This window comes from Callorhinchus milii, unplaced genomic scaffold (genome assembly GCF_018977255.1).
Source record: "Callorhinchus milii isolate IMCB2004 unplaced genomic scaffold, IMCB_Cmil_1.0 Scaffold10, whole genome shotgun sequence".
NCBI lineage: Eukaryota > Metazoa > Chordata > Chondrichthyes > Chimaeriformes > Callorhinchidae > Callorhinchus > Callorhinchus milii.
In genome coordinates, this window is record NW_024704751.1 from 1,603,953 (window position 1) to 1,627,268 (window position 23,316).

A 23,316-nucleotide genomic window follows, 5' to 3' on the forward strand; every position below is an offset into this window, starting at 1 on the left:
CATCAGAACTGGTTCGAAAGCTGGTTCACAATCCTGTGGCAAGGCAAGTTTGTGCTTGGCAAATTCTTCGGGATATACATACTTGCGTTGAGTTTTACCCGGTTTCAAATAAAAATAAGCAAAGTCCAGTTTTAAACGTGAAAATGCAGGGATTGTGAACCAGCCACCCTATGGCAAGCCTGCAACTTCCTGCCAGTGACTTTATAAAGGATCCTGGCTAATGCTTCAACTGGTCTGCTCGGAGGATTTGCAGTGGATCTAGTGGAATTAAAAGCAGCAGTGTAAGATGGGAAGGAAACAATTCATGCAGGTTTCCTGTGGTTCAGTCTCCAGAACTAATGATGGAAAATGAGTCAACTTTCACCTTTTTCTTTATTTCATCAACCTGCAAGGCAATTCAGAGGGCAGCAGCTTAGAATTCAAACTCCACATCCAGCACAATAAAAAGCAGGTAGAAACAGCAAACAAGAGGAACAGAGGTTAGGAGAAAACTCCCAATCACCAGAAGAAAATATATATATAAAAAAGCATTTAGTGTATTGCAAAGATAGGAAAGACATTTACAGATGAATACAGGCAGAATAAAATTCACATGGGCACACATCAGTTTCAGATCTTAGGTTTCCCAAGATCAAATTAAAAGGTAATTCAATTTTAAACATGGCCCCAAGTCTATGTTCCCAAACTATAAAAATAAGTATCCAGGTATAGGATTTCAGTGTTCTGCAGCCAGCTAACATTATTTTCCTTATGGAATTTAGATTTGTATTCCATAGTGCAGAGAAAAGCAGAGAACTGCCAAATAAATCAGAATATAGGCAAATTAATATTCAAGAAGAAGTCATTGTCATAATTATTATTATCATAATTATTATTGGTACATTTAGAACAGCAATCCTTGGTGTTGCACTAGCCTGTACAATACTGGTCAGTTAACCCAAATCTCCAAAAGGGAATCTAGATCAGGTAAACATTAGAAATAGAAAGTTGAAAAATGACAAACTGTTCACCTGTACTGAACAAATGGGTCTAGAGTACATTAAAATAGTCACCGCACAACTTAAATTTTAATCATGCCTTTCATCTGTAACCAAGAAAGTACCTACAAGGTACTAAAACAATGTTAAACATCAAAATCAGATGCTGCAAGCATATTAAAAGAATGTAATTGCTACATAAGGAGGCACCAACCAGTAAGGCAAGATGTTAAAAACAGCCTAAAGCATAGTGTGAACAGAAAGTAGTGCTGCTGGTGTTTTTTTAAAAAAAGACCAGGGATTAGTGATGCTTTTTGGCCACCTTGGTTTCTCACTTCCAAACGAGCTCAGTAACCTCACACCATAGAAGCAAGTAGACTGGATATTACTCAAATTTCCATCAATGAGCCTGGTGCACCTGACTAGGAAATTGGAAGCAGTGTCCAAGAAATCCTGGTGCAGTCTAAGCAGATAAAAATCAAGTTATACAAGATGTAACTAGTAGCACTTTTCATTTGGGGAGTAGCTGAAAACTGGGAAGTTCAAATATCAAGGGAAATTGCAAAAACTTAATGCATATTCAACAGTGGGGGTTCAAGTCGCTGGTGGTTAAAATTAAGCCCTAAATTGGTTAGTCAAACCCGTAGATTATTCTTCAGCATCCATCTACGCACCAATTAACCTCTCATCCTCCAAATGACAGGAAGCCCAGTAAGAAGCAAAAACATTTTAGGACCATCTAGACTCAATCATTATCTTAAAAATAAGCTCCAACAATGAATGAGCCTCCGCGTAGAAGCTGTTCAGTTTCTTGAATGAAGAAAAGACAAATTGTTACAATAGTCCCTGCCCCAATTATATCACACTTAATAATAATAATAATCCTTGCATTTGATATCGCGCTTTTCACGTCGGGAGGACGTCCCAAAGCGCTTCACAGAACACACTGTAAAGTGAATTGACTGTATATTTGTGGGCGAACTTGCTGTAATACTTCAACCCCCACAATGGTAGAAACTACTTTCATTGCAACAACAAAAGAACATTTTAGCTGGAGACCTCAAAAAATTGGGTACCAATGAATTGACATGAAAAATGCTACCCTGAAACGAGTACATTAACCTCACACAAGTCTCATCAGTTGTAACCACACATTTAATATGAATTAGGCAAAGTATGAGTTATATTTTGTTTTGCTCACAAAATACAGTCAATTCACATTACAGTATATTCTGTGAAGTGTTTTGAGATGTCTCAAAGACGTGATAAGGTGCTGTATCAAATGCAAGAATTATTATGTCAAGTTTGCAATAGACTAAACCCTTGAACGGGAATTAGCAGTTGTATGACTTGGGCGATTATACGGATCAGACTTATGCGAGTTTTACCGTATTCAAATTAGTTTTAAATAAGAGCAAGATAAAGGGATATTTGATCAAGCCAGATTAAACCAAATTTAGATCTCAGAAACACAATTTCACTCAAGATTTGGGTTGTAACTAATTACTATTTTTTTTCTTGAAAAAGGGAAAAGTTAATGTTAAAGAAACATCCATTTCCAAATATCAAGAAGTTAAACACTGCCTTAACACTAGTAACTATACAGTTCACTTCAGCAAAAGATTTAGAATATTTCAACACAAGAGTTGGGAGTCAGTTGTTCATACATTTCTACTTCAGATTCTCAATTGAATACAAATTTGCTTAAACTATGCACATCCCATTATGCCAGATCACATACCTTGCTCAGATACTCCCTCATCACCTGGATGAAGTACGGCATGGAAAAATCCATGATGCTGTGTCTCCAAGAGAGCTCAAGCACCACATCTGGCCTTAACAGGTCATAACAAGTGAAGAGACATGAAGCAAAGCACTCATTCTTCCCATCCTCCAGGAACCACTGCAGTAGCTCCTCCGCTAGCTCAGTATCCTTTGACTCAGATGCATACTGCATAGCATCCTATAAATAGCACAGATACACAAAGTTAGCATTATAAAAAAAAAGTGCACTTTACACAAAATTGCGAAAGGGGTCACAAGTTTAACATTGAGACGGGGGTGGAAAAGGCCAGAGCAAGTGGGCATTCACTTTTGACCAGTGAGCAACTGAGAAGTGAGCGATATTTTACAGAAGAACCATTTGCTGTCATCATTATATCCTCAAATCAGCCCATGGGAGCCAAAATCCTTTATCACCAAATTCCATTTGAAATTCCTAAACGTATATTGACTTTCCAATGTTTTTTCACGAAGCAATGCATACCCAACTAAGCTATTAAGCAGATGCGCTTCACACACATCAAGCTAGAGAAACATTGGAAGTCGGTTAAGCCGGACACATTGGAGATGACCATTTTATCCGGCTTAAGACCATAAGACGTAGGAGCAGGAGTAGGCCATTCGGTCCATTGAGCCTGCCCCGCTATTTAATAAAATCATGGCTGATCTTCTAACCTAATTCCATTTACCCGCTCTATCCCCATATCCCTTAATCCCTCTATCCTTTAGAAATCTATCAACCTCAGTCTTGAATATGTTCAAGGGCTGAGCATCCACAGCCTTCTGGGGTAGAGAATTCCACAAATTCACTACCCTCTGAGTGAAGATATATTTCCTCAACTCAGTTCAAAAAGACTGACACTTAATGTTGAGACTATGACCCTGAGTTTTAGATTCTCCAACCAGGGGAAACAGTCTTACAGCATCTACCCTGTCAAGACCCTTAAGAATCTTATAGGTTTCTATAAGATCACCTCTAATTCTTCTATATTCTGGAGAATATAGGCCTGGTTTACTCAACCTGTCCTCATAGGTCAACCCCTTCATCCCAGGAACCAACCTAATGAATTTACGCTGCACCCCCTTTAAGGCGAGTGCGTCCTTTCTTAAATAAGGAGACCATTAAGAAGCGTTTGAGGTTAGCTGAAATACCTATCCCGCCCAGCAGAGGAGCTGTGGTGGCACTTACAGTACGTAATGACGTTGTTTCACTTTTTAACTCACCAAATGGGACCCCATGTACGTTAACCTTTGGAGTTAATGTTAAATCCTGTACTCACAGAATTCAGTAAAATATAGTAATCTTTGTCTGGCTGCAAAACACCAGCAGAGGCACTCCCGCCCCCTCCCGTTGCTGTTTCCATTGGATGGGAAGTGGACCAATTTGCAGTGAGGTTGAGGTGACTGACAGCCTGCAGCTGCTTGTGGTTGGATTGGTTCCACCCATTCCCAAGTGGCTCAGTGTCAATCAATCCCGATTTCCCACCCTTGTTCTTCCGTTCCTCTGCCCCACCCCTCACTCACTGAGTGACAGTAATCACTGTGAATGACTGGAGTTGCTGTTAATGAATCGTAGACTCCTCCCATCTCCATCCCAGAGCCCCTTGTGGCTGAATGGACACACAGAAGGCTCGAGTGAGTACAGTCAGCAGCGACCAGCGTGGTATTTTGCCCGGAGTGACTGGATTTTTGCCCAAATCAACCGGCATATGTAAAACAGGTAAGAATACAAATGAATCGATGCCGGGCGTTTTGTTCAATTTACTCGACGTCTGGGGTTAACTGGTGTCCGCCAAAAGCAGATTCCACTGCATTGCCCTTCTCCTTTAACTAGGCTTTGCTGGATTATTCAGTGCCAACCATGGAAATGGTATGTGCAGTTTGAAGTCATTTTCTACAGGGCGAGAGATTTCCATTTGCTGGTACAGGTTGTAAATTAGCTTCTTCTTCATAACATACTAGTGCTTCAATACACAAATCTAATTTTTTTTCCTAAACTAATTCTAGCCTCTCATCTAGTCGACTTCAAGCCAAAATTGATCATGAAAAATGCCTTACTTTGTACAGCCGATCCTTCTTGCACAGTTCCACACTCTGTTTCCAGCGGTTGTTGCCCTTAAACAGATATGCACCAATTCGTCGGAACTCAATCAATTCGTGTTTCTCCAGTCGCTGTGCCAGGGAGATGTTGTCAAAGTTATCGTACGCATCTATGGAAGTACGAAGGGCCTATAAAGTTGAAAGGTTGCAGTTAAACTAGGCATGAGTTTTCAATGTTCACCACAGTAACTTCCACATCTCAGGCATTGCAAAGTGGATACATCAAGACTAGAAGAGAAACATGGAGCCAGAGGGCTTCAGAAACATTAAATTTGTTCTATAAACTAGAAAAATACTTTCCCAATGGGCAAGGCAGCCAAATGAAGCACAGTCTTACACCACCCATAAAGTTAGACCGAAACATTGCATGTTTGAATTACTCTGTATTGAGTTCACTTGATGTTAACTGCTACCCAATCTAAGATCAGTTAAGACAGAAAAACATTTCACTGTGATGTGCCACCCTCAAGGGTAATGCCCCAGATAGGAATAAGGATGCATGGCCTTCCCAGGAAAAAATAAAGGCACTTCCTGGCTAAAAAATTAGCATAATTTTCTCCAAGTTGAGAAACATCACAAGACCAGTACATACATTGGAGTGCTCACCCAACTCACACCAGAGGTTAATCTAAGGCTTAAGTGAGCACAAGCCCATTCCTGTACTGCCAAATGTGAAAAATCTGATCTGACATTAATACGACTTGTATATTAAGCAATTCCTAAAAGATTCAATTTACTCACAAACCCACATTTGGCAAAGGCAATAGTGCCAACCCATAAATGTGGGGAGTTAGGCCAAAGTAAAGGTCTTCCAAATTGTGATTACAGGTTTTTTTTACTATAATTATCCAATACTTATTTAGTCCCTTTAAGTACTGTATATACATTTTATGAAATAATACTTGCAGTTGATATAGTGCCTTACCATTTCTTCCAGACATCAAAGCGCTTCACAGAATACACCGTAAAGTGAATTGACTATATTTTGTGAGTGAAATGCGGCAGCCAATTGCGCACAGCAGTGTCCCACAAACAGTTGTGGATTGAAGTACCAATTTATTATTATTTTGAAAGAATTATTACCCCTAGAATGGAGAAATGAAATTCTGGAAGAGAAAGGCAGGTGTGCTGGATCTTGGCTGTTCTCACCCACCTGATAATCTTCCTCCTGGATGAAGAGATTGTTCAGTGCCTCATTCACACTCTTATTGTTGTTGCTTTGTACTGAACGTAGATATGGTTTAACCAAAGACAACTGTTTAACCTGCAGATAATCAGAATGAGCTTCATATCTATTAGAACAGTACAGGGACAAAAATCATTTAGAAGTAAAGCCAAAAATCCATATAATGATTATTACAATTGCCTCAAGAATTTGCTTCATTACAGAAAGGATTTATAATCTAAATTCATGGTTTAACCTTGCAGAATAAAATATCTTTAGTAATATAGGTGATGAACCCATTTGTCATATCACCGTTGCAAATAGTTATCAGTACAAGAAGCTGACAATTTTTGGAACTACTGATATTATAGGGAATTCACAAGATTAATTTATAATAATCCTTGCATTTTATATTGCGCTTTTCACATCTTCGACATTTCAAAGCGCTTCACAGAATAGATTGTAAAGTGAATTGACTGTATATTTGTGGGCAAAACGCGGCAGCCAATTGCGCACAGCAGCGTCCCACAAACAGTCGTGGATTGAAAATGACCAATTTATTATTGTTTTGTTTTGGAGGGATTATTATTAGGTGTGTGGAGTAAGGAAACTTGCCCAAGGTTTCGCCCTGCCGGGAATTGAACCCAGGTGTCTCGCTTGCAAGGCGAGTGCTCTAACCACTGAGCTACAGGACTCCAGGACTCCACTGAACTACAGGATTTTGGTGAAGTCCCTTCGGCTCATCTGATCTAATCGTTCCAAAACACCATACTGTCCTCCCATCCATGTGTCAGCCTGTCTCAGTTGGTAGCACTCAGAGTCATAATATTGTGGGTTGGAACCCATATACTGGTGCAGTCCTTTGGTTGAGACGTCTGTCCGTCCAGGTGGATGTTAAATATCCTTTGTAGTCTAGCATTCTGGCCCTAGCAACCTGCACAGGTCAAGTTATTGTCTGGGTAAAGAAAAGCTTCCTGGTATCCATCCTGAAATTGCCCTTTACAATTCTGAACCTATGTCGTGCTTGCGATTCCAAATCCTGTTGATTAGACTGTCCTGGTACATCCTAAAGTATTGTCCTGGCTTTACTTTTGCCAGTTGGAAAGATGAGAAAGCCCAAGCTTGAGGATTGGCTAGTCAGTCAATTCTCTATAAACAGCACCCAACCCAAACTGATTTGTACCATAATGGTGGAAAGCAGCTGTGAATTACCTTGCTGAAGTAGTTAACAGCACGAGTATGGTCCAATCGAGGGGACAGCACCATGAGCAAGTCATTCAGCAACAGAGGCTTAAATTCCAAGTAGAATTGTGTGGCTTTGTAGTACAGCTCCACATTAGCAACCTGGGGAAACAGATTAGAAAGTGACAAGATACAGTGGGATTCAACAACAGTCCCTCCATTTGATATAGTGCATTATCAGGTTGTTGAGACGTCTCAGAGTGCTTCACAGGTTATACTGTGAAGTGGATTGACTGTGGATTTTCATTCACTTCCAACATGGGGGGAGGAGATGGTTAGGGAAAACATTTAAGTCTGCACCTAGCTGTGTGTAAGTAAAGCTGCCATTTGGGCAATAAGAATTGAGAAACCCATGAAGAATCTGGCTTTTGATCATCCTTAAGATGTTCTGAATACTCAACACCATTTGTGCCTAAAACAGAGCATCATCATGTCAACGTGTTTTAATGAAGTTGCATTCAGTTGTAAACATACCAACCTATGTAAACTTTGCTAATCTTTCTAAATTCTGCAAGTCCATTTTATGGTAGCAGCCCAACAATATCAAGCCAATTAATAGAAATATGTGCTAAAATCTAGTTGCAGTAACCCCATTAAACTGGCAGTTAACAATTTTGAATTTAAGGATTAACTAAAACAGCCAAATTGTTAAAAAAAAATCATTTTTTGGTCAACCAGGTATCTGACCTATGTGGAAACCTATTAACATGCTCAAGAGTATTCAAACCAAAAGTTCCATGCATCCCCTCTATATATATATATATACATAATATATAGAAATCCCAGAGACTTGTCATTTAGCAAACTGTCATATTTCATATTGCAGCCACCAGAGGGCACTGTGTACAAGTGATTTTATTAACATTTTACAAATGATGTACAAGTGATTTTATTAACATTTTCTAGCAATACTGCAATACACACTCTGGGCTCCAAGCCTTGGCTGTTGCCAACCTCACCCGTTACTTTCACGGATTAAATAAACAAGCAGAGGGCAACCCTCCAGTGCACAATGTAGACTACACTCCATTTTGGACAGAGGAGATTTCCATATGTATATTTCATATTTCCATATATATGTGGCACATTAGTTTGGATACTCAAGAATGGCAATTCCATGAGCTTCAAATATACCCTTCTGACAAAAAAAAACTAAATTATAGTACAAGTAAATCAAAGCTTAAGATTCTCTTTCTGAATCTAAAAGCAAACAGGATAAATGAAAAACTAAAGCTGTAAAAGAAAAACCCACAGAAGTTTTAAAAATGATCCAATTTGACATTTAAAGCCCACATGTTTTGAAATCTAATTAATAGAAGGAAGAAATCTATAATTTATAGAATGGGGGAAAAGGAAGAATGCAATTGTAATGTCACTCGATTTTTGGGGGGCAACCAGGCAGCTTGACACGTGGAAACACAGTTTGAGTATCCATTGAGTGCATTAGATGCAGGTTGGCAAGAGACCAGGCTTGGGGATTCCAAAGGGTGCTTGGAGCACTGTTGGAAATTAACCAGTTAATACCACATGGCTTGCCATTGAAAACAATGTCTATCTAGCAAGTTTTCCTACTGCTTATCCAGGACCATTATGTGTTAGGGCTTTGGATTACAGGTTAATAGGTGCTGAGTGGGTAGAATGCCCCCAGTGACCAGTTTACTCCTCCAAATCCAACTGAGATGGAAGGCTGGCTGGATCATCAGCAGTGCCCTAAAGTACTGCAGACCTGCCTGGCTCAGAAACTGGACTAGACATTACATGGCTGACTTAACAGTATCTGAGCCCACACACTAAGACACTCAGAAGATCTATGGATAGATAAAAAAATTACTGGCCCTGCCAGCGAAACCCACATCTCGAAAGGAGTTTAAAAAAAGACCAACTGGACAGTCGGAGCGGTTTGAAGAATGTCTTACCTTGGTGATAATATCTTTGAACTGTCCCTCCTTCCATGCATCTGTTGGGTGGTTCATCATAGTAATGACAGCATTGTCATATTCTTCATATTTGTCATAGAGGAAGACCAATTCTGCCCAGAGGTGGGCTTGCTCAGCAGCTCTCAGCACCTAGATTTAATTAGACCCAGTTAGGACAATTTGTAGAGTACATTGAAACCATCTTAAAAAGGAATTGTAAGAGCTCACTACCTTAGGAATGTTGACTCTGGACCAGAAGAGTTCCAAGTGCTCTCTCATCTTCTGTGGTTTGTACTTTGAATACAGAATAGCCAGTTCAGTGAACATCCCCATGTGAGCACGCTCCAGACCCAATGCTGCTTCCAACATGGTGATGAGCTCCTCAAAGTAGCCACGGTCCTGAAACAAGAAAGTTCAGAAGAGAAATGAAGTTTCAATGGTGTCACCTACAACATTGCCAAGTGGCAGTATAAACATACCAATCTAATGTATTGCTCAGTGGCTTGCAGTGAGAGAGAGCAAGCGAAAAGGTTCATAAACATTATGGCCTGGCCAGTCTTGCAATATTGAGGCTATGAAGCCAACTGTACACTTGCCACACGGTGAGTAATGACAATTACAGACTTCCACTGGCAAGTAGTTCTTTTTCTTCCTCTAACCCCCAACTCCCCTCCAAAAAAAGATTGAATAACCAATATTTGTGCAGGTAAGGGAGGGAGCAAGGCAAAGGATGGAAGCTGAAGGCCCGACCACCAATGGTGTGGCATGCTGGACAGGGGACATGGAGCAGGCTGGAGCCTGTTGAGCAGAGGGAACGGACAGGTTGATATGGGATTCGCAGGTCACAGAGACAGGAAGGAGCAATGCGGTGGAGGGCTTTGAAGGCAAGTTTTCTTTCAGCCCTGTATATGCTATTCTGTAGGTGTTAAATGTAGAGTCTGTATAACCTACCAATAGTTGAGACACGGTGTAGTAACTTACCTGGTAATAGTTAATTAATTCCTCCAGTTCATCAGCGTGTACTACAATATGAAGGCCACACATCTGCGCCAGACGAAATTCCTTTCCTTCAACACAAGCAAAGCACACCTGCAAACACAACCAACATTAGAAAGTATTTGGCAGCAACATCTGAATAATCTTATCGAGAGCTTTCAAAACCAGTTCGCAGGGTTGTATTTTGAAGTTACTATTTTGAGCCACTCAGATCTTGAAGTTAGAATGGTTACCACTGGAAATTTGCAGAATATACTGGATGCATTTTTAATGCCATGTTTACCATTCAGAAATGTTACTAGAGACAGCTTGAGCTGCAAGGTGAATAGTGACATGACCATCTTTCTAACTTAACTTGCTGTTTTTAAAATACCCATCTGGAAGTATTGCTTACTTTCTTCTGAATCCATTTTCCTGCATCATCCACCAGTAGATCAACTCAAAACTGCGTATTCTATTCCGATTATTTCAGAGTCAACTTCAAATCAATTCTTTCGCAAAGTGTGGAGGCAAAACCAAACAACCCCAACCCACACCTTGCCATCATGACATTAACCAATCCAGATTCCCTGCGTCATTCAGCTACATTAAATTCACTGGAGTGATCAGCGCTCACTTTCAGAGCTCTTCAACCAGCTTAATACTGCTATGACTAAAGACTATTAAGCAGGATGCTAATAATTCACCTCTTTCCAAGTCCGGGTGCTATTTGCTTTGCGTGCACCATCCACTGCAGCCTGGTATTCTCCCAGGTGAACCAGTGTGGATGCCAAACGACCAAAGTTGGAAACATTGTTATACAGCAGTTTAGCCGCTTCATACATTTGTTCATCATAGCAGCGATCACCAACCTGTAGAACGGATAATGTAGATTTATTCATACAACACTGGTTATATTCCACACTGGGCAATATTGCTCAAACACTTATGTTTGGTTCACATAAAAGTTTGAATTGGTTTTAAAGAGCATTGGTTTTAACGAGCCAGCATTTTTTAATGCAAATATATTCAGTCTTAAAAATAGATCAAGTTTAAAAAGCTTAATTACAGGAATTGATAACTCCAAAGTAGCTTCTCAAAAAACAGTTAGGGCAACATGCATTTATGAAGCACCCTTCAAGCGGCATAGTGTCCAAGTGCTGCATCATGGCAGGGGTGGTGGCCGGGCAAAGAAGGGGGAAGTGACCATAGGCAAAAAGATAAGTCATGAAGTGGGATTTAGAGATAAAGGCAGAGGAATTGAGTCATACAGTTCCAGAGGTCACTGGCGTTCAGACATGCCTAGTTGACACGCCCGCATCAACTGACTGCTTTAAGCAGTCCAGTACTATCTGAGATTCTGGATAATTAGCTTTTCGCACGAGCAGCAAGGTCAGACACAAGCAAGCAAACGGTGACGTCGGGAGAGCGGGCGAGGCGGTGTGGGGCCCGAAGATTCGGTATTCCAGGCATGGAAACGCCATAATACTTGCATTTGATAAAGTACCGGATCACAAATTTCTCGCAACTAAATGTCAACAACAGAAGCCATACTCCTTCGCTCTAGTCAATGACTTATGTCCTCTGACCTCCTCAACCTATCCTCAGACTCACAGCTGTCCTTCCTTAATCCCTGACCAGAACCACTTTCCTCCACCTCCGCCATATGGCTCGCCTCCGAACATAAATGCAAGTTGTTGTTGTGGTATTACGTCCCCCACCTTGCTCATCCCACTATTGGAGGACAGGCCTTCCACCACTCTGCACCCACCCTATGGAACTCCATCCCACAGTCCATCCATCCCAGTCTCTCCGTCTCACCCCCTCCCTCGCCACCTTCAAGACCCTCCTCTTCGACCGTGCTTTCGAGCTCCTTGCTTCCCCCACCCCCCCGCCCTCCACCCCGACCCCCAGCTCGGCTCCGTAACTCTGTTTGTCCAGCACCTTGAGACATCCTCCCAAGGTGAAAGGCGCTTTACAAATGTAATTTTTTTTTTGTTGTGTAGTAGAGGATAACTTAAGTCAGCATCATCAAGAGGGAGGAAGATTCAACATTTGAGACTTACAGCAGTGAACTGTTAAGATATTCAAATCCACTTCTAAACAATTCATGTTGTGCTATAGATACAGAACAGTTTAAGTTTAAAAAGCAAGTCCTGTTTTAGATGCACTTACTTGCTGGATGTGAGCATTGTTGGGGCCATTGATGAATTCCTCCAACTCTGCTAAACGATTGGTTTTTGCCAGGGCAAAAATGAGTTCAGTCTCCACATAGGATTCACGTGCTTTCTTCCTGGCCATCTGCAGATACTTAACAAGATCCTCCCAGTTACCTGAGCGAGTGGAGGGTTGATAGTAAGTATAGAAACTATAGAATGGGTTTTGATTACTAACAAAGATGTAAACAGTTTACAAGTTTCAATTATGCACTACAATACAAAATTACATTTGTACTTTGACGTCGGGAGGCCGTTCCAAGGCGCTGAAAAGTCAGGGACTTGGACCCGAGCGGGGGTGTGGGGGGTTAGGATCATAGAGGGTAGATGAAGACATGGTCAAAGAGGAGGGTCTCGAGGCATCACTTGAAGGAAGCAAGGGAGGGAATGAGGCGAAGGGAATATGGGATGGAGTTCTAAAGTCTAATGAATCAGTTTATCTTCACACACAAAAATGAATTTGATCTAAAAGCTAACCATATAAAAAAAAATAATTACCGCTTTTGTTAGCTGCTTCTACAACCTCCATGTATGAAGAAGGGTCATCTGCCTTGATATAAGAGTCAATAGCCTCCTTTACCATCTCTTTTTGGAGCTGGGCTTTAGCGAGTTGGCTCCACACAGCTGGCTCATTGCACCGCTCAGCAAATTCATACGCACGATCCAGATTCCCAATGTGTTCAATCAGTACCTAAACAATCAAATGTGTGGCGTTACAAATACAGGAGCAAAAATAGCAATCACAAACAGGCAGCAAAACCTTCAGATTTCAAGTTTACCTGCACTGCAGAAGTGTTCACGTCAAATTTCCTGAAGATTGCAAATGCCTCCTCAAACAATTCGTTGCTAATAGCAATGTTTGCAATGTCAGGGGCATCGTAGTTGTCCAGTCGATTGATATACTCCATCACACGGGTACGATCAGCCTTGATTGCAGTGAGAATCAGCAAGTTTTGCAGATTCCTAGGGAAAAATGGTATGGGGAGGCAAAATTATCATCTACACATTATCTGCAAAAATATTCACTAACAAAAGTAAAATCACCAGAACAAAGTAGTTAATTTCTATTCTTACTGAACTGTAGGTTTACCAGCACCAACTGACCAGTCATGCCATTTGCTGAACTGGTTTATGGTTAAACCATCATAGTTGCTGATCAAATGCATCTTCTACAATAGAAACTGCTCAACAGGAAGATGGAATATCCACTCCAATTTATACTGAAAATATTCAGTTACCTCAAAATCTGGCTAAGAGAATCAAATCTTTTCAGAGGCTCAAGGTGCACTTGTGTTATTACAGGGAGAATAGAAAGAAAAGCAGTCAAAGAACATTTTCCAGACACTAAAATACACTCGTCTTACCTGTGCTCACTGAAGACAGAATTGTCCAGTACAATTTTTTCCAATAGTTCAATTAATTCATTTGGAAGATCAGCAGTCATAAAGGCCTTTACAGTAACCGAGACCTCTTCAGGATCTTGAGTTTCTGACAAAGCAGTCTGAACAACCTGGGGAAGGGGGGAGCGGAAAGAAGGTACATTTCAGAATGTGGTCCTTCACAGAAGCAGGTGTGAGCATAGTTTGTATTTTAGTCAATTACCTGGAGGAGTGAAAAGACCCTTTGCAGAGACCGCCCGCGACTCAAGCAATTGTAATGATGCAATGAAGTGGGACTTTATTTACAGCCTGGCTACAGAGATCAGAATTATGTACTGCAGGCATAAACAGTCAGGATCAGACACATCAGTGGGTTGGTTATGCAGCTTTACTGGAAGCCGCCAAAAGTGTTTTAAGTAAGGTTAAACAAGCAGCCTAGTTTTAAATTACAGTAGACTCAAGTATATAAGCATAAACCATGAGGAAAAGGTATATGAATAAAGGGCAGATAGATGGGACTAAAAGATTGCTCTTTAAAAGCCAGCATGACATGATGGGCCAAATGGCCTTCTGTGCTGTAAAATCCTATGGTTCTATTAGTAATTCTGAGACCAAACCATAAAATTAAGGTAAGCCTGTTGGATAGCACAGAAAGAAGCTTGGAAAAGACTTCGAAAACACCTTTCCTTATCAAATTGAAAATGATTGATTGGGCAGTCAAATTTTATTTCCACAGCACTAGTGAATTAGAAACCCTCATCCACTGGATGATTAGTGATAGCGAATCACAAAAGCTGGAATGAACCAGTCAATTTGCTGGGTGGATCTGCAAGTGAAAGATACTCACTGCACATTGATCATTGAGATTCAAAGCTAAAATTTATACTTCAGTTCATAGCTCCTCCTGCTCTAGCACCTGCCAGAAGGTAGTTATTGTAACCAAGAAAACAACCTCCGAGTGAGTGAGTCATTTTTTACTGCTGGAATCTTCTGGTTAAGTTAACTGTTAAGTTAACACCAGTTAACTGGCGTCCTGTAGCTCAGTGGTTAGAGCACTCGCCTTGCAAGTGAGACACCTTGGGCAAGTTTCCTTACTCCACATGCCTAATAATAATCCCTCCAAAACAATAATAAATTGGTCATTCTCAATCCACAACTGTGGGACACTGCTGTGCGCAATTAGCTTCCGTGTTTCGCCCACAAATATACGGTCAATTCACTTTTCAGTATATTCTGGAAAGCGCTTTGTGACGTCTAGAAGACGTGAAAAGTGCTATATCAAATGCAAGGATTATTATTATTAGTGACAAGAAACAAAGGTTTCAATTGCTTAGGCAAATCCTTAGTGTTTAGAAGACCGAATGATGCAATGAGTTGCAATTGGCTTGGACGGTCAAATGAAGGTGTTCTTTACATTTGCAGAAATTACAGGATTACCATTCTGACTCTAGCAATATATCAACGTCAAACAAAATGACTAATAAATTTATAGAATATTAGAGCACAGAAGGAGGCCATTCGGCCCATTGGGCTCTTTGAAGAGCTGCCCAATCAGTCCCACTCTTTTCCTATACTCCTGCCCAGCAAATTTTTCCTCTTCACTATTCATTCTTACCTGGTCAATGAGGGGCCTCCTGTAAGGGTTACTCTCTTGCAAAACACTGGCCCAGAGTTCAGGGTCTTTGCGCCGGACTAAGTAACGAGAGAGACTTTTGAACAGAGAGTTTTCATTGCACACCTGTAAATGGATCAAAAAAAATTGCCAGGGATAGTAACGTTCATTCAAATTTATTCCTTTTTCAATACAACAACTTGCATTTATATAGCTCCCCTCATACAGGCTAACATCCCAAAGTGCAATAGTTTGGGGGAAGGGGAGAGAAAAAAAGGGAACAAAGAACATGAAATCCTGGAAATACACAATATTGCAATGGTAAATTTGTTAAAGATCATTTTAATTAAATTCCCCCAAAGTCACAATACGTTCCCCAGGAATTTTGTACTCACATTGATGAGCTCCAGATCACACTGGCCACGTTCATAGGCCACACACGCCAGATGAGGGTCTCTCTTCTCACAGTATTTACCAACCACACGACTGTCATAAAACGGGTTCTCACGGAGGAAGCGCTCAGGATTGTTATTACTGTCGATGTAGATTTTGGCGAGTGCATTGTGAGTAGCGGGTTCCTCACAGCCTTCGTGAATCCGAGTCTCCAGCCACGGCAACAACAGCTTCAGCCTGTCGACAAGATCAGATCACACAGCACTTGTTATAATTCCTTTATGTATCACAAGTTCAATAATTATAGGCTTAGAATAAATAAAACAAAGACTCAAAATGCTGCACTACAGAATCACAAGACATTTGCCACCTGCCTCAGGTTTCTACCCCAGGTATAAGGGAGGCAATAAGCAGAGGACTTCTCCTTTTATTGCAACGTAAGGCTATATACAGAATCAATAAGAATCAAAGCAAAATTTACTAATTATTGACAGTCTCCAAACCTGCTAGGCTAGCAATGGGTAAAACAATCTTAGATTGAAGGCCACAGAACAGTTCCACTCATTAGTAAATTCCTAATTTACCTATTTCTTTTTTCCACCTCAGCAACCAGCTCGTCAGTAGAGAACTGTCCTCGCACAACAAGGATCAGGTTCTTAATGACATCCTCTGAACAATCCACATCAAGGAGCCCACCAACCACGACAGGCAAGCGACTGGGATTCACCTGGAAAAACAAAAAAGTATCCTTTTGAATAGGTTTATAGTCACGCAAGGCAACCACCCAACATGTGAGTCGGCCTGGCACAGTGGTAGCACTCTTGCCTCGGAGTCAGAAGGTTGTGGGTTCAAGCCCCACTTCGAGACTTGGAATCACGGTCTAAGCTGATGCAGTGCTGGGGGTGTATTGCACCGTTGGAGGTGCTGTTCTTCAGATGACATGTTAAAAACTGGGATCCCATTTGCCTGTTCAGGCAGATGTTAACAACCCCATTGTGCTATTCGAAAAGAAAAGGTGTCCTGACCAACAAATAAAATGGGTCACTCCCTCCATGGCAGTTTGTGGGACATTGATGTGCACAAACTGGCTACCAGGTTCTACCCACAAAATAAGCAAAACACTTTAACCCTTAAATTGCTTTGAGACATCATGACGTGATGAGGCGCTATATGAAACGCAACGATTATTATGATGGTGCGGTGGGAAAGAAAAAAGATTCCCTAGGTTGAAATTACAAAATTTGACAAAATTAAGTCACGCACCTTCTGAACGTAGATCTCGATGTACTTCTGTAGGTTGTTGCGGTAGAGATACAGCACCAGGTCATGCACAAAGTCAAAGCGGTCGCAGACTATGATCAGAGGCAGTTGGTCAGTCAGTTTAGCCTCCTAACAAAAATAAAGTTTCAGACAGTTTACAAAAACAGCCAAAGTTAGATTAACAGCTACAGAAAAGGCGATAGTTGGGGATGGTACATTTCCTATCTGTCTTAACAGGGCACGATCAAGAGCAGCTGCTAGTTAGCACTTCTGCATTGTAATCACTCGAAACCTGGCAGCTTCGAGAGCTAAAAATGTCCAGTTTCCAGGTCACTGCAGAAGCTCCTGCATGCAGGAAGTGTTGGCAGAGACCTGCCAACCTGGAGGTAAGTGAGCTGGATGGTCTGCGTGCTGATGACAAACACTCCACAGGCTACCAGCCTCATAACCAGGGTCACCTCTCCACCTAGAACAATATTTTAAATCCCACCTTCCAAAATGTCCTTTTGATAACTGAACATGGCATAAATGTTGGCACTTTTGAAAAGTTGCTCAGAAAGCATGCTTCATAGCTTGACAGAAAATGGAACGAAGTGTAATATTTAGCAGTCCTGGAAAAAAAAACTTGGCAAAATAACTGATACACAGGTAAGAGTATTGTAGCATAATAACCTTGACAGCTCAAAAGTGACCATATGTTACAACTAAACTGGAATAGAGAGTCAATGCTGGGGAATAGAGTAGAAAATGTAACTGACATCTAACATGTTAAGTAGCAAAATATTCTATTTGTACAATTCATGCATTATAAATATCTGCAAATTAAATGTACAGTCAAATCCACATTTCAAGGCTTGCAAGGGCAATTTTAATGTTCTATCAAACCTTAAGGGTTAATTTATTTCCATTAAGTATTAAATACACTGTGCTTTGCACATTATTGTTTGGGAACCTTGACCACAAGTCTAACACATTCAATATTATACAAGAGAATATTTACTTCATGAGACTAGGTAGAGGTTGGCTTTAGTTCTGTAGAAAGCTATATGCACATTATATCTAAAGATCCTTGAAGCATATGTTTCAGATAGGGTGGTGGGGAGAAGAAAAGGAGTCATACTATTTACAGTTCCAGGCAGTTCATGAAGCAAAGGCTTATCTTCAAACCACTAACTATACACAGGACTGTGGGGAAGCCCTTTTGAAATAAGCAACTACGAGAAAGACAGACAATGCACAACAGCACTGAGAACCCTACATCTAAATACTGACAGGATTTACAGAGACTAGTTGTTAAGACTGCAGGAGTAGCACCCTGGGATTTGAATGTGGACATTGTATCCTTCATACATTTAAGATGTACATTAGAAAGAATGAAAGGCCAGCTGCATTCCTCACAGAAACCCAGAACCATGCTCAAGTATCAAAAAAAATTTCACAAGTGCATAGAAATTTGGTCTGGAATGCACCCTGCACACCTAATCCTGATAGCATTAGCTGCAGGTTAGTGAGCACCAAAGCTTTAGGATCCTAGAGCTCATTTAACCAACTAGAGCTGCACTGCTTGGTAATATAAACACCAACAAACTGCCCACAGCATGTCCACAAACAGGAGCCGAGTGGGATCCAACTCCAAGTCCTGCTGTTGAGCCAATTTGGCAGCGTAGAGTCCTGCAGACTTGCCTAGTTCAGGAATTGGACTGAATTCCTATATTCCATTGCCAAGCATGTCACCTTGGAGCCAACTCTGCCACAAAGAGACAAGTTTACCTTAGAAAATCTAACACTGCACTTTCACTGGCCTTTTTAAAAACAGCAATGAACAATTTATGTATTGTACTGGCTCAACAGCAAATTCCAGTTGTTCTACTGCATTTAGTTTGAAGTTCCTTGAAAGTTCTAGAGCAATGTACAAGTATTATCTAACAGCAACTAAGTCTAAAGTATGCTTTGTTTTGAATTCACAACTTCAATTCAAGCGAGCAATTGCATCAAGTGACACTAGCTCAAATTATAATCCAAATTATTATTTTATTTGCTCAACTATAAACTAGTCATATACTGTTTGACAATTTAGTCCTGTCCATAAAATTAGTAATTTTAAAGTCAAATTAATCAGATTAGTATCAAACTTTTCAAAATAGCTAAGAACTCAGATGACAGCCCACAAATCTGCATTTGTTGATTGGCTTTATGGTGCAAGCAATGTCTTTCCAAATCCAAGAGCACAAGCCTGCACAGATGAGGCAGTCTGGAGGATATATAGGAAGGGAAGAAAAGGTAGGTTTCCTGTACTGTAAAATTTACCTGATACATGTCCTGCCCATTCCACAGACATAAGGAACAGCACAAAAGACAAACTTACATCAGGAACTGATCAATTACTCAATTGATTACAAACTAGAGAAAGCAAGTTAATTTCACATTTCAAATAAGGTAGTTCGGTTCCACCATGGTGAGCACATCCATTTTGCACAACGTTAACACCCTTGCTTTATGCAGCTTGATTGAATTATAAAAGAACTTGCAGTCTCTGGAAATTGCTTCATTTACATGGAAACATTTGTTTGCTGGACTCGTTAGTTTGAAGACTGAGTGAATCTTTCTTTATCTTTTGAGTTTTAACTACAGTACTTTTAACAACTATAAATTCAGACTTACAAACTTTAAGTGCAGAGGTCATACAATGAAGGACTGCAAAGTTAGACACTGAGCCATTGCAAGTATTATCTAGATGCAAAACCCATTCAATTAGAAGTTCTTGAAGTCTTATGACAGACGAGGGATTAAATTTTCACACCACACAGTAAGTTAATTTCAGATTTCACATCATTTCCTGATCCAAGTCACAAAACTCAGAATTAATAAATTTACAATACCTGGATCATTGGATCCATCAAATGCTATAGAATTCTACAGGTAAAAGGGAACCTCTGCCTTTACCTTAGGAAAGGAAACCAATACTGATGATACAAATGCCTACAGTATTGAATATGGTGCAATTTCTAATCTGGGATGTTCTATTGCCAGCACAGGAATGTTAACAGAAAGTAATTCATAGCAACGTGAAAAATCTCATGAAGAAAGGCAATTGTTCCTATGCTCATTTAAACCGCCTTGTGCAAATAAGAATGAAAATGCATTTTCATTCCTATAATTAATTTCCCAGAAAGAAGTTTGTGAAATCAAAATATACCACAGGATACAAACAATATTTATACAGGGATTAAGGAAAAATCAAAAATGATCAATTTAGGCATTTCAATGGTGGTTCCACCAAAAGTTCCACTTCCAAAAAACAAGAGGCCATTCTTGGAAATGTAAAGGAACTCTCAATTTGGCTCCTGCTGTAGTATTCCAGCGACTGTATAAAATAGACTGACTATTACATGAATATATAGGACCTTGTTGAAAGGTTAAAGCATAGTTGGAGCAGCACATCATTTAACAAGTGGAACTGGTGTATGAATTTAAAAAGTTATACAAGACAGTTTAGGCCAATTAAGATTGTAGATTTAAGTTACCTTCAGAAAGTTCTTCACACGCTCTGGGTCATAGCAATTGCTCTCTCGGCAAATCCTTTCCACCTCCTTGATCTGCCCAGTTTTGCAAGCTGCCTGGATGTATTTGAAGTGGACCTCTGGATCCTGACTGAAGTTTACAATGGAACCCAAGAAGTAGAAGAGGCCTTAAAATACAACAAAAAATTATATAGGGAAATGAGGTATACTGTCATTTCATGCTACCTCTGGCTGACAATACTCCTTGTATTAAATGCAAATATACAAATTTGTATCATTGCTGAGTTATTTTTGGTTGCCTAGATAACACCCGTTATACTACATACAGCATTTTCTTAGAGTTGAATACAATGGTCTCATTTTCCTATTTCCAGAAGCTGATTAGAACGACATTCTTATCGTAACAAAAAAGGAACACACCAACCAATAGTCATTTTACAAAAATACTGTTTAACTGAAGGCAACATTCCAAGTCACTAACCTTCAAAGCTCTTGAAGGACTCAAACAGTTCAATCAGGTGCTGTGTGCCAAGCTGCTCATGGTATTTGGAGGCAACTTGCACACAGATCTGCAGATTTTGACGGATGTTTGCAGACAGCATAGCACGCAGACATTCAACAGAATCCTCAACAGATAGGGAACCAAAGTAATTCACCAACCACTGTATGAAGAGGGAGACAAAAAAAATTAACAGCCTGGTTGTCAACACAGGTTCACATTTTATGAGGGAATGCTTCCACACATTTTAAAAGAGCTACTTAAAATAGAAACTCAAAGCATGCATTGAGGATCGAAAGAAAGTCTTCAATTAAATTGCAGTAGTTATGCTTCTGCATGATTGTGGATTAAGGTATTTACTGACCTCAGGATTAAGAAGATGGGTATGTACAACAGCCCTTTTAATGTCATAGAGGTCAGTGTAATGTTCCAGTGCTCTCTGCAGCAATCCAGCCTTCTCACAAAGTTGAGCAATATGTGCACGGTCATAATGAGTGAACATCTGGTTGCCAAGAATAGCATCTGCAACCTGCAAACCACACAAAATTATTTTTTTGGTTAAACAATTCGTTAAGCTGCGTAATCTAGAATCTTAAAATTGGTAACTTCAATCCACGAGGTGGGACACTGCTGTGCGCAATTGGCTACCACGTTTCATCCACAAAATATACAGTCAATTCACTTTACAGTATATTCTGTGAAGTGCTTGAGCCATTTCAAAGATGTGATAAGACACTATCAAATGCAAGGATTATTATTAATTGCCAGTGTCTTTCAGCTCCAGCAGAAACTGCGTAGATTGGAAGAGCGTTGCAGGTCACTTTGCAAATGGTCGAGTGCAACCACCAGAGGGAGCTGAAATGTCAAATTAGATGTAGCTTTTCAGGTTTGTCAGTACTTATCTACCATTTGATGAGTACTGCTGCTAGTCATAATCAATGTTGCTTAAAGCAGTTGGATAGCAATCCTTACAATGTGTCCTTCTTAAATATTTAAACACAAGTTGTCCTTAAATCCACTGATGGTCAACATTCTGCAGAGAATGAACAGGTTTCCTGATTATTCAGCTCCATTTTCCCACCACTAGAAAGTTGATGGGAGTAGTTTCCAGATTTTATTCCAGTTATGAAAAATGATAATCATCACCCTCTAAACACTTGGAATCAAACAGAGAATCAGTCAGATCTCTCATTTGATTTTAACCTCCCTCAGGATTTGGACAAACTGCCAGCACCAGATGGGTTTTATTCTACTACTGCTGCATCAATCTTTTGTCAAACTACTTTCTGCATGAGTGGATGAATCAAGATCAACACCTACTGAGCCTCTAAGAACCTTAGTCACTGTTGAAAGTCATACCTGAGGAGCATGCATAAGGTTCATCTCCAGAAGGCGAGTCTGCAGAGGACCTTCTGATGGACGGTTATTCTTGAGGGCATCGAGCAAGAAGGAGGTGCACTGCTGAATCAGGTTGTATTCCATAAAGACATCAACAATCTGCAACGAGATTAAGATTCTCAATTGAAATCATACCTTAATTTACCCATTACAAAGGCTCAATGAGTGAAGTTAATTGGTCTAAAGTAGGGTACTTCAGATTAATGGTTTTGTTCCAAACAGACACTAACAAATTTAAGGCAAGACTTGAACACTATATCGATGTAAGGTCAATCAGCTGTTATCGTTCCACAACTGGCATCTGGTACCAGCACAAAGGATAATACTGTACAGGACCCTGGGGGGGAAAAAACACAGGTAGCAAAGGAGGCAGAAAAGAAAATAATTTCAAAACTCAATCATTTTCACACACAGCTACCATGAGAACAGAATTATTTCAGAGAAAATAAGGAGCTTCAGTGCAAAATGTTTCTTCAAATGATCTTTTGAGATGTGAATCAACTGGAAATTCATTCATCCTTCACTGCACTGCAAAAGATTAATGATTCACAATACTACTTTCATACCATTACACCATTTTTTTTAAAAAACAAAGGATCAGGTTATCTTACCTGAGTGATGTCAGCAAGAGGCTCTTCATCTTGCACCAACATCTGAGCAAACTGTAATCCTTGGTCAGGTCCAACCCTCATTACATTCCTCAGCAAAAAGATCCAGTCAGGAGAGTAGCCAACCTGAGCAAACAGTATAATTAGTACAATGGGATCCCACAGTTTACCATTCTACCTACAGAGGCAACCCTTTGATAATCTGGTTCAGCCGGCTAGACTTGAGCCTCATTATATGCTCAGAACAGTCTTTCAAAAATAAATATGCATGCT

At 40.2% G+C, this 23,316-nt stretch overlaps 1 protein-coding gene across 3 annotated transcripts in view; it reads right to left on the bottom strand.

Moving 5' to 3' along the window:
- LOC103186909 (clathrin heavy chain 1) overlaps positions 1 to 23,316 on the bottom strand; it is a 62,607-nt gene that overhangs the window by 8,318 nt on the left and 30,973 nt on the right. For 2 of the 3 annotated variants that reach the window (XM_042338867.1, XM_007906175.2), the window contains 22 exons: positions 23,047 to 23,169; positions 22,397 to 22,534; positions 21,402 to 21,566; positions 21,020 to 21,200; positions 20,542 to 20,705; positions 17,021 to 17,146; positions 16,342 to 16,484; positions 15,760 to 15,994; positions 15,368 to 15,490; positions 13,738 to 13,883; positions 13,153 to 13,336; positions 12,872 to 13,064; positions 12,333 to 12,490; positions 10,865 to 11,029; positions 10,164 to 10,271; positions 9,414 to 9,581; positions 9,183 to 9,332; positions 7,237 to 7,368; positions 6,013 to 6,123; positions 4,818 to 4,988; positions 2,719 to 2,940; positions 365 to 385 (listed from right to left, as the gene is read on the bottom strand). In XM_042338867.1, the coding sequence (XP_042194801.1) occupies positions 365 to 385; positions 2,719 to 2,940; positions 4,818 to 4,988; positions 6,013 to 6,123; positions 7,237 to 7,368; positions 9,183 to 9,332; positions 9,414 to 9,581; positions 10,164 to 10,271; positions 10,865 to 11,029; positions 12,333 to 12,490; positions 12,872 to 13,064; positions 13,153 to 13,336; positions 13,738 to 13,883; positions 15,368 to 15,490; positions 15,760 to 15,994; positions 16,342 to 16,484; positions 17,021 to 17,146; positions 20,542 to 20,705; positions 21,020 to 21,200; positions 21,402 to 21,566; positions 22,397 to 22,534; positions 23,047 to 23,169 (3,327 nt within the window). The remainder of the gene's footprint in view (positions 1 to 364; positions 386 to 2,718; positions 2,941 to 4,817; positions 4,989 to 6,012; positions 6,124 to 7,236; positions 7,369 to 9,182; positions 9,333 to 9,413; positions 9,582 to 10,163; positions 10,272 to 10,864; positions 11,030 to 12,332; positions 12,491 to 12,871; positions 13,065 to 13,152; positions 13,337 to 13,737; positions 13,884 to 15,367; positions 15,491 to 15,759; positions 15,995 to 16,341; positions 16,485 to 17,020; positions 17,147 to 20,541; positions 20,706 to 21,019; positions 21,201 to 21,401; positions 21,567 to 22,396; positions 22,535 to 23,046; positions 23,170 to 23,316) is intronic. The other variant, XM_007906176.2, reaches the window with a different exon arrangement.